This window comes from Chrysochloris asiatica, unplaced genomic scaffold, assembly GCF_000296735.1.
Source record: "Chrysochloris asiatica unplaced genomic scaffold, ChrAsi1.0 scaffold00160, whole genome shotgun sequence".
Classification (NCBI taxonomy): Eukaryota; Metazoa; Chordata; class Mammalia; order Afrosoricida; family Chrysochloridae; genus Chrysochloris; species Chrysochloris asiatica.
In genome coordinates this window covers 2,292,201-2,305,430 of record NW_006408678.1, presented here as the reverse complement: position 1 = coordinate 2,305,430, position 13,230 = coordinate 2,292,201, and the positions used below count along the sequence as shown (strand labels likewise).

Genomic DNA, 13,230 nt, shown 5'->3' with positions numbered 1-13,230 from the left:
CTTCTTAGGTGACGTAGGGAGGAAAAGCTCCCACCTCCAGGAAAGATGTGTGATCACAAGGACCAAAAGCAGAAGTAATATAAATTCATAGACAGAAATCACCACTTTGGAGCAGAGATGCGGGTTTGGTCAACTTCTGTGTGCTACACCATCAGTGTGTGTGCAAATAGAAGCCTCCAGCAGGGGTGGGGATGACCCCTCGTTCAGGCTTCTCCTCTGGCCACTGCCGTACAGGTGGGCAGATATATATTGGGGAGTTAATGGGAGAAAGATCGACTGCTATTTTTGTCTATGTCAGTTATCTGCATGTGCTCAGCGCCAATCTTGGGATGGTTGCGACCTGTTCTGTTGGGGTTTTATAGATTGCCTTGAGTTTGTCCTGCCCAGTGAACTCAGGCAGCAGCCCAGCCGCGGGTTGCAAGGTTGTTAGCTGGAGATTCTAATCTGTTGCCTGGGAGAAAGGCTACGTGTCCGCCCAAACTCGGATGCACTGCCTCAGAAGCTTGGTCCAGTTGTTATCAGTTATCTGCGAGTACACAGTGCAGATCTCGGAATGGTTGAGTCCTATTATGCTGCGGGTTTACAGGTTACTTTCTATTGCTAGAACAATAGCTGGAAGTTCCATGCTGCTACTGAGAGTAAGGAGATGTGCTCTGCCTGGGCTCAGATACACGGCTTCAGATTTGGGCCAGCAGGTGACGTCAAAAGCTGCCGCCCTGCTCCCTCTCTCTGTGCCATGGGTAAACTGTCCTGCCTGATGTCCATGCTGAGATCTTAAGCTGGGGCAGGGAAATTTGGGGGGAGAGTCGTGTAGTTTCTTGCAGATTTGTTTGTTTAGTTTTTTTGTGTGTGCTGGAAATGCCACTTTCTGAACGGGCTGGCTTTAGTCATGCCCTCTATAAACTCTGCAGGGGCCGGGTAGTGGTCAGAGCGGTCCCGCTGGTCCTTTGGTGAGAGTCTTAAGATGCCCGTATTTTCCTTAGTAGCATGATTTTTTTCAAAAGCGAGTTCGGGAAATTGAAGTCCGAGATCTTATGATAGTTTGGAAGCTGTGCGTTTACTATATGAACGTTTCCTTCATGAGATCCCCCTCCCTTCTCACCGGAGTGTTCCCTACCTGGCTCCCCTGGCTGCAGCCTGGAACCAGCCAAAAGTATATTTGTATTGTTGTTGTCGTTCTGTGCCATTGAATCAGTTCCAACCCATAGCAACCCTGTATAGGGTTTCCAGGGAGCAGTTAGTGGGTTTGAACCACCAACCTTGCAGTTCAAACTGACCTTGCAGTCCAGCGCATTCTCCTGCAGCACCACACCAGGACTCCAGATTTGTATCACTATCCCTACTATGTAAAATATTTACCTGTGGAAGAAACACCAGCCAAGAATATCTAAAACCACAAGAGGTCAATCTAAGTCTTAAGCTTGTCTGTTGTGCCATCTGGTTGGTTCCAACTCATAACAACCCTGTATAGGGTTTCCTACAGCAGATGGTGGGTTTGAACTGTCTACTGTATGGTTAGCATTCCAGTGCTTATTATCCTAAAGTGCCAAATACAGATAGTTATTATCCTTTTTAATGCTACATTTTCAAAAAAACGTATACAATGAACATGTTTTCATTTTATAACCAGAAAGAAAAATAAACAGGACTTCAATGACCAGAGCTGGGTTTGAAATGGAATTCACAGATCTCTTCATTCAATTATAGATCCCTTCTGCAACACTCTCTCTCTCACATTGCTATGAAACCCCACCTATATTTATGCTAAGTAAGTGATGTAAGGATCTTCCATCCTCAGGAGCATTCTGTGGGAGATATGTCTGGCCCAGGCCCCTTCACTGTCTTCGCACCTTTGTCAACAGCCTTTGATGAGGACAGCCGGGTAAGCATGTGGTGGTGGGCAGGCAAAGAAGGTTTGAGACTAGAACAGTCTACTAGGCCTTGTCTTAGAACTCACACTGGAGATGTTTTCTGGGCAGGGGAATTAGGACCCTCTGGAGCTGACCGTCAATGAAAGGGACTGTCTCTGTCTCTGAGCACAGGGATTCCATTGTCATGGCAAACATCCAAGTGGATTTGGGGTAACCTCTGGCCAAAGGCACTCTAAAGGACAAATTCTGAATGGACCAGGAGGTTGGAGACAATCAGTAACTCACAAGTGATCCAAAGTTCCCATTGACAAAGGGGGACAGGGGGAGGGCAGGAAATTGGGCTAATGTAACTTAAATCCATTCTGTAATTAGAGCTTTTACTGGTCTACCATTCATTGGGACATTTCATACTAGATTTCCCATTAATAATAAGAACAGCTCCCAATCATCAAGGATGCCAGGTTCTGTCTGCGTGAACCCATTTGGTCCTCATAACAACACTAGAAGCTAAGTATTACTGTTGTCGTTGTTGCGTACTATTATTATCCCTATTTTACCATTGAAGACATTGAGGGAAGTGACTTTCCCAAGGTCACCCGACTAGCAAGTGGTAGAACTTGGACCCACACACCTGGCTCCAGTACTGGTGTCCTTAGCCATTGCATATAGCTCCCTTCCATGCATATATTTTATTGTTGCTATCAAGTGTCATGGAGTCGCTTCTGACTCACAGTGACCCTATATAAGCTTTCTGAAGCTTTGTGGGAATGGAGCAATTGGTGGGCTCAAACCACCAGCCTGATAGCTCCCATGCCCAGTGTGCTCCTATCACATGACAGTTGTTGTCATTGTTGTTGTTGATGAGTGCCCATGATTCAGTTTCAACTCACAGAGACCCTGTACAGGGTTTCTGAGGAGCAGCTGGCGGGTTTGAACTGCCGACTTTGTTGTTAGCAGTCCAGTGCTGATCCTACAACACCACACCAGTGCTGTTTCCTGAATTCTGTCAGATCAGGGGCAACGTCTTACATTCTTCTATTTTCCCAGGTGCCAAGAAAACTTACTACATTTTCTATGAAACACAACTGCATGTATTATAGACTCCAGCAAAAGGGATACCCAAAAATAATTTTTGAAATAATTGAATATTTGATAGTTGGGGGTTGGGGAACCCATCAGAAGTGTTATCAGGAAGCAATGAAAACTTGTGGACTTTTTATTAAACTTACTTTATGGCTAATATTGTTCATAGTTTGATTTACAAATGGAGAAGCATTGTGATCATTTCCATACTAAAGGTTTCTTCTGGCCCTGGCCCTTCTCTAGAAAGGGGATTACTATTCAGTGTTTCCCAGCATCTATCATGGAAGAGTAGCATCTCCTAGGATTTGTGGTCCTTAGAAGACATGCGGGGAACCGCTGGACCAGAGAACCCCTAATTGCCTCTACTCTGAGATGCTGCAATGGAGGAAGAAGGGGAACTAGGGCCCCTTTCTTGCTCTATGCTGTAATCCTGACCCCAAGCCAACCCTGAGGACCCAGCTCCCAGGGTCTGAGTGGGGAGAGAGATTCAGGAGAGGATGGAGTGAGGAAAGCACAAGAGGAGGTTGGACTGAGCGCCTGGCACTGCCTGGACCCTCTGATCTGTTTATTGCAGCTGAAAGACTGGGACAGACAGGGCATAATGGCTCAGGTTCTCCGCTACCATGTGATCTCCTGCCACCAGCTGCTTCTGGAAAACCTGAAACTGACCCCAAATGTAACCTCCCTCCAAGGAGAGTCAATTGTCATCTCGGTCTCTCAGGTAAGCAAGGCCACCTAAGGAAGGTGCTAACTCTCCTTGGGTCCTCTCCCCTCCACTTCCTTAGAATTAGACCAATTGTTATTGTTGTTGTTGTTATGTGCTGTGCAGTTGGTTCCGACTCATAGTGACCCTGTACAGGGTTTCCGAGGGTGTAAATCTTTATGGAGCAGAAAGCCTCATCTTTCTCCCACAGAACAGCTGGTAGTTTCGAGCTGCTGTCCCTGAGGTTAGCAGCTCAATTTGTAACCAGTATGCTACCAGAGCTCCTTGGATAAGACCAGTAGTATCTATAATTACAGTATCAACATATATTAAGTGATTTCTATATGCACGCTATTCTAAGTATTGGATATGCACTCACTCATCGAATCTTCAAAACAGGCCTGTATTATAGAAACGATTGTATCTTATCCAAGGTCACAGATGAGTAAATATTAGAACTGGAATCCAGTCTCAGAGGCAGGGCCGCTGCAAGAAGCCATTGGGACTATTTTTGGTAGCATTAATTCATCAGAAGCTGGAAAGAGTTGAAAACTTTTGATCACAGTCATTTGCCCATCCTGGTCCTCCCCCTGCCTACAATGGAGAACCAAATGGTGGCTGTAGAACTCATTGCAAAGGGGAAAAAGTGAGGGGGCCATGCATGTTAATGAAAAGCCAATTTGATCTGCTTATTTATTACACATTTGAGAATCACAGTCAAATGACTGTTTTCAGGCGATCATTTACTGTTAGACTCTCTGGGTGAAAAGTACTTTCTTGTCTCTTTTTTCAAATACTAAGATGGTGGTGTGAGTAACTTCAGTCTTCAGATTTGCCCACAGTTCTGCTTTAATCATGCACTTTCATGGTGATTTAATGTGTTGGTGTAACTTTCTGGCAAAAGCAATTTTGTGTCTGTTTCTCTTTGTGCTCATGTCTCTTTTTTTCTGTTTGTGTGATTTCAGGACACAGTGTATTTAAATAACAAGGCTAAGATCATATCCAGTGATATCATCAGTACCAATGGAATCATCCACATCATAGACAAACTGCTGTCTCCCCAAAACTTGCTTATCACCCCTAAAGATGCCTCTGGAAAGATTCTGGTAAGTAAACTCGTTGTTGTGTGCTCAGCATGGAGTGACCCATAACGCCATATTACCTCAATTCTGATTTTGAGACTTCATTTGAAATGCTTCCATTTTGCTGCTTCAATCTCAAACTGTCATTAAAAACCTAGTGCATGTCTTATGCACTAAGGATGCTGGAAATGTGAATACAACATTTTCCCAGAGTCCCTTTCAGCTGGACTCTTTTGCAGTACTTGTGAGGGACTTGGAGGTGGAAAGAAACAGCATGAAGTAGTAGTTAATGGCTGCTAGCAGAGAGATCAGATCCTCTGGCAAGTCCCCGGGGAGAGACCTCTGGTGTTCAGTCTCTGGTATCCTCGGAGGGGAGACTAGAGGCGGGCCTTCTCTCCTTGCAGACATTCCTGGAATACTTTGTTCCCAGCTGTGCAGCATCTGAATTAAACTCTAGTCTTCCAACAGATTGAGTAATACCAAGTCTCCTTTTTAGTTTAAGCAAGGTATAGTATATTGTTGTTGGCAATGAAGATTCCTGACTAATATTAATAAATAAAAATACAAGTTAAAATCACCTTTCCGCATCAATTAAGAGAGAGGTCTACTGCAGGTTTACTTTTATATAATTATATAATATCTCTGGTAACTGTGATCTCTCTTTCTCCACCCTCAAATCTAACCAAGGCCACTAACCGTCATGGATACTTAGGAAATCCATGTATCCATCAGAAAACAGACATGGGTAGATCAGAGGGACAGTGGTGCTAATGAGCCAGTCTACAGAACCAGCCATGTCTTTTCTGTATTTTATTCAGTTGAGCTTTTGTTCAAGTGCTTTGTAAACTGGATGAGGAAAGATGTCATTCTCATTCCTTTTATCTTTGCAGCAAAATCTTACAACCGTGGCAAAAAACCATGGCTACAACAAATTTAGCAACCTAATACAGGTAAAAAAAAAAATTTTTTTTTAACCTAGGGGAAATTTTAACTCAGAGGACAGTCTACCCTAACATATTTTAGGTTTGGTTTTGATTTTGCTTTGGAGGGGTTGGGTTAGTTATTTCTGTTGGTTTTCGTGGTGATGTTTTGTCTTGTTTTGTTTTGTTTTGTGTGCACCTGCCATAGGATTGTTGGGGGAAATCCTAAGTCTGTGGAAAGCAAAACCATTCCACACCATATTCAAAATACTGAGTGGTTTGTTCGGATAGGTAATCTACACTGGCAGAACTAGGAACTGAAGTACTTGAGGTTGGGGGGGTGGGGTGGGGGCAGACAACAGTAGGTCCCAAAGGTTGGTCCCTGTCCCAGGTTTTTGCCTCTATGATTCAGTGCTCCAACCAAAGTAAGTGCCTGGGAAGTCGGGTTTCTCAGTTTCATTACAGAGCTGGAGAAGCTGCAGTAGAGAGTAAGGGGCTCTGTGTCTGTGAGACAGGTAGAAATAGGATCCACAAACATGTCTTTCTGACTTCAAAGCCCATCCCCACAAACTGAATAGAGAGGAAAGTCACATAGGAGAAAACCCAGCACTCCAGAAGCTCCCTTCCCCCCAACAAACACAAAAAAATCTCTGACAGACTCTTAGAAACCTGGGGTCCCCAAAGCACAATCTATAAACTTCTTCATTAGACCAGTGGTTCCCAAAATGGTCTGTATCTCAGACTCCCTGGGAAGCATTTTAGAAATGGAGAATTTAAGGTTTCAACATCAAAATCTCTAAGGAAACTTACCTACCTAACACCAACACCTCACAGACACGCCCACATCTGTGCACTCTTGTACACCGTCAGGTCAACTTCAACTCCTGGTTACCCTGTATAGAGTTTCCAAGAGTGGCTGGTGGATTTGAACTACCGACATTGCAGTTAGCAGTCCAGTGTTTTTCCTACAGCGCCACACCAGGGCTTACTCTGTGCACTAGAGTCTGGTTAAAGACAAGAGTTCCTGGAAAGTTAGAAAACTTCTCTGAGTCTCAATAAAAGGGGATAATAAGAGAAACTTAAGAGGATTGTTGGAAAGATGAGAACAAAACAAAAGCATATGCAATGTGACGACTGGGGGACAGCCTTGCAGGGTATAATACCCTTTGGTTGGTTGATGATGCATGGAGGGGATTGTAACCATGGCAATGAGATGATATATGATAGAATGAATGTAAAACTAAAGTTCTCCCATATAAACTATCACATAATTCACAATAAAACATTTAAAAAAAAGAACAGAATGGCAGACACACACACAAAGGCATATGCAATGTTGCTTTTTTTACTTGGCATATACAAGGTGCTCAATAATTCATACCCATTCTACTCATTATTTCTTTTTATGTGCATATAAACCAGAAATCTTATAATTACACAGGACTATTTCAATGAGTGTTCATGTGACACTGTAGGATAAGCACTGGACTGCTAACCCAGAGGTGCACGGTTCAAACCCACCAGCCACTCCTCACAAACCCACTCCTCGCAAACCATATACAGCTATGAGTCAGAACTGACTCGACAGCACTTAACCATCTCAATATTAAAGAGTCCTGGTGGTGCCATGGGTTAAGCATTGGACTGCTAACCACAAGTTCAGTGGTTCAAACATACTAGTCACTCCGCAGGAGAAAAATAAAGCCCTCTGCTCCAGTAAATATTTATAGCCTCGGAAACTCCTGGTGTGGCACTGTGGGTTAATGGACTACAAAGTCAGTTTGAATGGCAAAGTCGGTGGTTCAAGCTCACCAGTCACTCCTCAGAAACTGACTCAATGGTACTTAACAACAACAACACAGGACTCCTGATGTGGCTCTGTAGGATCAACTGAAAACCACAAGCTGGTAGTTCAAACCCACCAGCTGCTCCTCAGAAACCCTACACAAGGTTCACTATGAGATGGAACTGACTCGACAGCATTTAACAAAAACAACAGTAGAAAAGATATTTGTTAAAATTCGTTTTCCTATTAGCAATGGGCCAGAATTTGACTCTCTGCTTTACTCTCTAAGACAGTGTGAGTTGGAATGGTTGGGGTGTGATGACCCTCTGGTTTCTGGCTGTATCACTTTGGTATCAGCTGGAGTTCCAGTAAGCCTGGGCCAGTAACCTCCGAGCTGGTCACCTATACAACAGGGCCCTGCTGTGCAGGATGGAAACATACCATGTGGGGCTGTTCCCTGTGTTTCAGGATGCAGGTTTGCTGAGTCTCATCACTGATCCCATCCACATCCCAGTCACTCTCTTCTGGCCCACGGACCAAGCTCTCCAAGCCTTACCCCCTCAACAACAGGATTTCCTCTTCAAACAAGAGAACAAGGACAAGCTGAAGGAGTACTTGAAGTTCCACGTGATCCGAGATTCCAAGGTATTTTGTTCTCAGGCAGAAGTGAGGACCATATCCAGGCACCAAGACACTGTGGCCCAGAAGTAGTCAGAATGTAGCGGGAAGCAGATCTGCTGAGTACCCACTATATCTCCCTTTTACTGGTCAACGGTCAATTGATTCCTTTAGGAGTCCTACTGTGTCAAATCCTTCCAGGCAAATGAAGAAAGGAGAAGATATATCCATGCCATGTTACAAGTTCCTAGAGCTGCCATAACAAATTATCACAAGCTGGGCAGCTTAAGACATCAGAAATTTCTTCTCTCACCGTCCTGGAAGCTACAAGTCTGAAATCAAGGTGTGGGCAGGGCCATGCTCCCTCTGAAGAATCTTTCCTTGCCTCTTTCTACCTTCTGGTGGCTCCCAGCAGTCCTTGGTGTTCCTTGACTTGTAGAGGCATCCCTCCTACTCTGCCTCCTGGAAAAAGGAGCCCCCACGCCTTCCTAAAGGGAGCACAGTGGCTCTCTAGAATAAACACTAACTGTGGTTTAAACCCACCAGTTGCTCCACGTGAGAAAGATGAGGCTTGCTGCTCCCGCAAAGATTTATAGCCTTGGAAACCCTATACAGGGTTGCTTTGAGTTGGAACCAATTCGACAGCACTTAAAAGCAGCAATAAGTTTTCCTAAATACTTGTAAGGTGGAAACAGCTCTTGCCCACCCAGTCTTCTACAGGACATCACGAGAGAGAAGGTATAGATTCTCTGGGTTTCCTGCAGCTCACCGGGAACAGAACACGGTTCCATTTTGTGTTCTGGCCGTTATTCTAACTTTAATCATACCTAAGAGCAGGATTCTTTTCTTATTCTGCAGATGAGCTTTTATTCTTTCCTAGCTCCTATGACTAAAAAATAAAAAAGCCAGCTGCCAACAGTTCCCAAGTTTCTCTAGATGAAGTCTTTCTCTCCCAATTCCAAACTTTCCTGTCAAAAAACTGACCGATCATCTGGGATCCACTGAGATCAGGGAAGCGGAACCATGGAAGCTCTTGCTAAGACCTGTCACTGTGGGTCCTCAAACAGTGTCCTTGTTCATTTCCAGGAATGAGCCAATCAAGTCTGAGAACACCAAGAGCCCTGACTCTGGTTAATTCATAGTGCCCATGCCATTTCTCAGCACTTAGTTCATTGCCCCTGTCACTGGCTTCATCTTCTAGGGACCCCCAAGCATAGATAGGAATGGAAGGGCCAGTGAGCACAGACCAGCTGGCTGAGACTTTCCCTCCAGAGGGAACTTCCAACCTCCTAGGCAACCCATTCATGATTCTTCTTCTTTTTTATTATATTTGGTGTCATTTTAAAGCTGGGATGGCTATAATTCTTGGAGAAACATACAACTGACTTTGGTTTGTTGGCAAAGATGCTTGGGTCTTCTTCAGCTTAGATTTGGAATCTGAAAGTGACACCATTGCTCCTTCAGGTTTTAGCAGTGGATCTCCCCAGATCTGCCACCTGGAAGACCCTGCAAGGTTCCGAGCTGAGTGTGACATGTGGAGCTGCCAGCAGCATTGTGAGTACTGTCACCCAGGTGGGGTGGGAACACAGTAACAAGCAGCACCTTCCCTAAAATGATTCCCTCAAAGAAAATTTCATCATTGTCACTCATTGCCTTCTGGTGGGGGGGGGGGGGGGGGGGGGGTCCTCTGAAAATCAGTGGATCTGAAAAACCTAAGGCCTCACCAGCCCTTGTCACATGTAGCAGGAAGTTCTTTCCACAAGGAGAGTGACTTTCTGTTTTGTTTGACTTGGCTTGGTTAGGTTTGGTTTGGTTTGGTTTGGTTGGAACAGAGGTAGGTCATTTATTTTCATGTGAAATAATTCACTGAAGCAAGAATTCTCTGTCATTGCTTTCTCTTCCTTCCCAGTTCCACTGTGGCCTTGCCCCCAACTTTCTTACCCGGCTGTACCCACTCAATCAGCCAACAGAGAACATGTGTACAACTTTCTCCTTCCCTGGCTAGTTCCTGAACCAGTCTACCTTCCCATAATTCCATTAGAATGAATGGGTCTGATAGAATTAGTTCAATTGCATATAATGGGAACCCCAAAATGTCAGTGACTTAAATACACAAGAATTGATTCTTTTTTTAAAAAGAACTCTGAAAGTAGCCAATTCGGGGCTAGTACGGCAGCTGCATGGGGGGGTGGGGGGGGGGCGGGGAGTTAGTTCTGCTCTGCCGCACATGGTTCTAGTCTCAAAGTCACTTCAAGGCCCAAAGTGACTACTGGAGCTCCTGTCATCATGTCTACTTTCCAGACAGGAGGAAGAAGGCAAAAAGGAAACATTCCCCAGAGGAGTCAGTTCCCTCCTGAGACGTCCCTTACAACATTCTACTTACATCTCATGATGAGGATCCTTTGGGGGTTTGAATTGGAATTGCATTCAATTTATATATAAAATAATTTTCAATTTATATATAAATTTGAAGAGTGTTAGCATCTTTATCTTCCAACTTTCAGAAGGTTATCCTAATATACATGTACCTGTGAGATCAGCCGTCTTATCTCTCTAGGCCTAAGTGGATACACATTAGAGAACAAGTAGGAAAATGTTCACTGCTTATTCTGTGCACTAATGTAGTTTTAGAGCACCTTATAACATACTATTTAGTTGGATCTTTATAATTTAGTTGGATCTTTATAGTAACCCTGGCCTGGTGTGGCACTGTGGGTTAATGCACCAGACTGCAAAGCCATTTGAAATGCAAGGTTGGCAGTTCAAGCTCACCAGCTGCTCCTCGGAAACCCTATGCAGGGTCACTATGGGTCGGAACCGACTCGATGGCACTTAACAACAACAACATCCATTAAGGTTTATTAACACTATTTACCTGGTGGGGAAAGGCAGACAGTTGGAGAAGGGACTTGCCCGTGTTCACACAGTGAGTAAGTCAGGGCTTCATCTAGAGTTTTCTTTCCACTAAGTCAATCTATCTCCACTCCATTAGTAGATGCTGAGGTTTATCCTTTTTTCTTCTCACAGACTTCCTAAAAGTATTTTATTTCTTAGTGGGGAAGGGAGTATTCATCAACTTATTACCTAAGTAAACTTGGGGAAGGAAGCCCTGGGTTTGTTGCAAGCATGAAGTGAAATAATGTATCGAAAGCACAGTTTGGACAATGCCTGGACACTTGAAAAATGAGTAGGCGTTACACCTATTTATTCCTCATTTACTGACCCTCTCATTATCCAACACCTCACACTTAGAGCAATAACAAAAAAATCTACTATCTGACCATTTTGCACATTAACATAAATTGTGGTGCTAGGCGAGAGTAATACTGGCTGGTTAAGGTTATTGTCCCTTTGGCTGGGCCATAATTCTCAGTGATTTGGCAGTTATGTAGCAATGTCATTTGGAAGTTATATAATGATGTATGTAATTTGGAAGTTCTGTAATGTTGTTGTCATCTTCCACTTTGTGATCTGATGTGGTCATCCTCCATGCCTAGGACTCTGGTGGCACTGTGGGTTAAGCGCTACCTACAAGGTCAGTGGATGAAACCCACCCACTGCTCCATGGGAGAAAGATGAGGCTGTTTGTTTCAATAAAGGTTTATAGTCTTGGAAATCCGTCCTATAGGGTCACAATAAGTCGTCATCAATTCGTTGGCAGTGGATTGGAACCTAATCATGCCGATAAGTGAAGAGTGGGTACATCCTTGCTGTCATTGTCAAGTTAAAGCCAATCACTTACTGATTTTAGAAAGCTGTTCCCAGAACCCTGATAGGTACTAACCCGATATAAGACTACTCGGTCACTGCAGAGCAAGTGGCCACAGCCAGCTACCCTGCTCTACCCTGTCACCCGCCTGCACATGCTTCCACCTTGGAAGGGGCAGTGTTGCAGAGTGGCCAAGACAGTGGACTCAGAGGCCAACAGCCGAGGTGTGAATGCCTGCTCCAATCCTGACTGGCTGTGTGACTTCCAACATGTTTCATAACTCCTCACTGCCTGTTAAATGAAAGAACAAATCCATCTTAGAGGAAGTACAGCCAGAGTACATCCTTCCGAGAGCGAGGGTGGCAACACATCGTCTTGCTCATTTTGGGCACGTCATCAGGTGAGACCCATTGCTGGAGAAGGACATCATGCTGGATCAGTGATGATGAGAGACATTCCGTGAGCTGGATCAAAACAGTGGCTGCAACAGAGGACTCGAACATGGCCATGCTTGTAAGGGGGGCCTAGGATTGGGCAGCCTTCATTCTATTCTACATAAGGCCGCCGTGAATCAGAGCTGAGAGCAAAATGAGTAAACTAATCATCGTATCTACATCCTAGGGTTGCCATTAAAATGTTTTCAATTTGCACTTAGAACAGTAACTGGTACATCCTATGTGTTCATTTTGGACTTTGAATGTTTTGTTTTTGTTTTCAGTTCTGCATCTGACAGGTCTTACTCACACATGTGGCTGAGAAGAAGCGAAGTCTGAGCAGGATTTTTGACAGTCTTCTCTCTCTCTGTCTCTCAGGGCGAGCTCTTTCTGAATGGCCAAACATGCAGGATTGTGCAGCGGGAGCTCCTATTTGACCTGGGTGTGGCCTATGGCATCGACTGTCTGCTGATTGACCCCACTCTGGGGGGCCGCTGTGACACTTTTGCTAGTTTCAATATCTCGGTCAGTCCCCAAAACAACACTGTAGTAAGGGAAGCTTGACTCAAAAAACAGTCCTCAGGATCCATAATGACACCACTAAGGGCGGGTCCTCAGTGAGCCCAGGACCCAAGAGATCGGAGGACCAAATGACTGTTTTTCAAACTTAGAATCCATAAGCTTAGCTTATGGATTAGTTCTACACAGATCTGGTACATGCTCATCTATCCACTGTCCACACACCCATTCATTCTGTCATCATTAAGGAAACATTCATTAGGTGCCAACCATGAGTCATTCTCAAACCCATCCACCCATTCCATCCCTCACTCATTCTTGGAACATCCTTTTTTCTTGCCATTTCTGCCGTTAAGTCATATGAAATTCCCATAGTTGACCAATTTTGACCCATAGAAATAACAATTTTATGTGATTGAATGCAGTACATGCCTCCTGTACTTTAATTTCTTTACGTGTTTATTTAGCAGCATTGTATGGACTTCCTCCTGAGCCAAGCACCATT

The 13,230-nt window shown here is 44.3% G+C and overlaps 1 protein-coding gene across 1 annotated transcript in view; it reads left to right on the top strand.

The window, feature by feature from the left end:
• Positions 1–13,230, top strand: part of STAB2 (stabilin 2) — a 241,210-nt gene that overhangs the window by 164,038 nt on the left and 63,942 nt on the right. Inside the window, 7 exon segments of the mRNA XM_006871122.1 lie at positions 1,799–1,882; positions 3,529–3,675; positions 4,623–4,763; positions 5,630–5,689; positions 7,914–8,090; positions 9,528–9,617; positions 12,585–12,731. Of these exon segments, the coding sequence (XP_006871184.1) occupies positions 1,799–1,882; positions 3,529–3,675; positions 4,623–4,763; positions 5,630–5,689; positions 7,914–8,090; positions 9,528–9,617; positions 12,585–12,731 (846 nt within the window).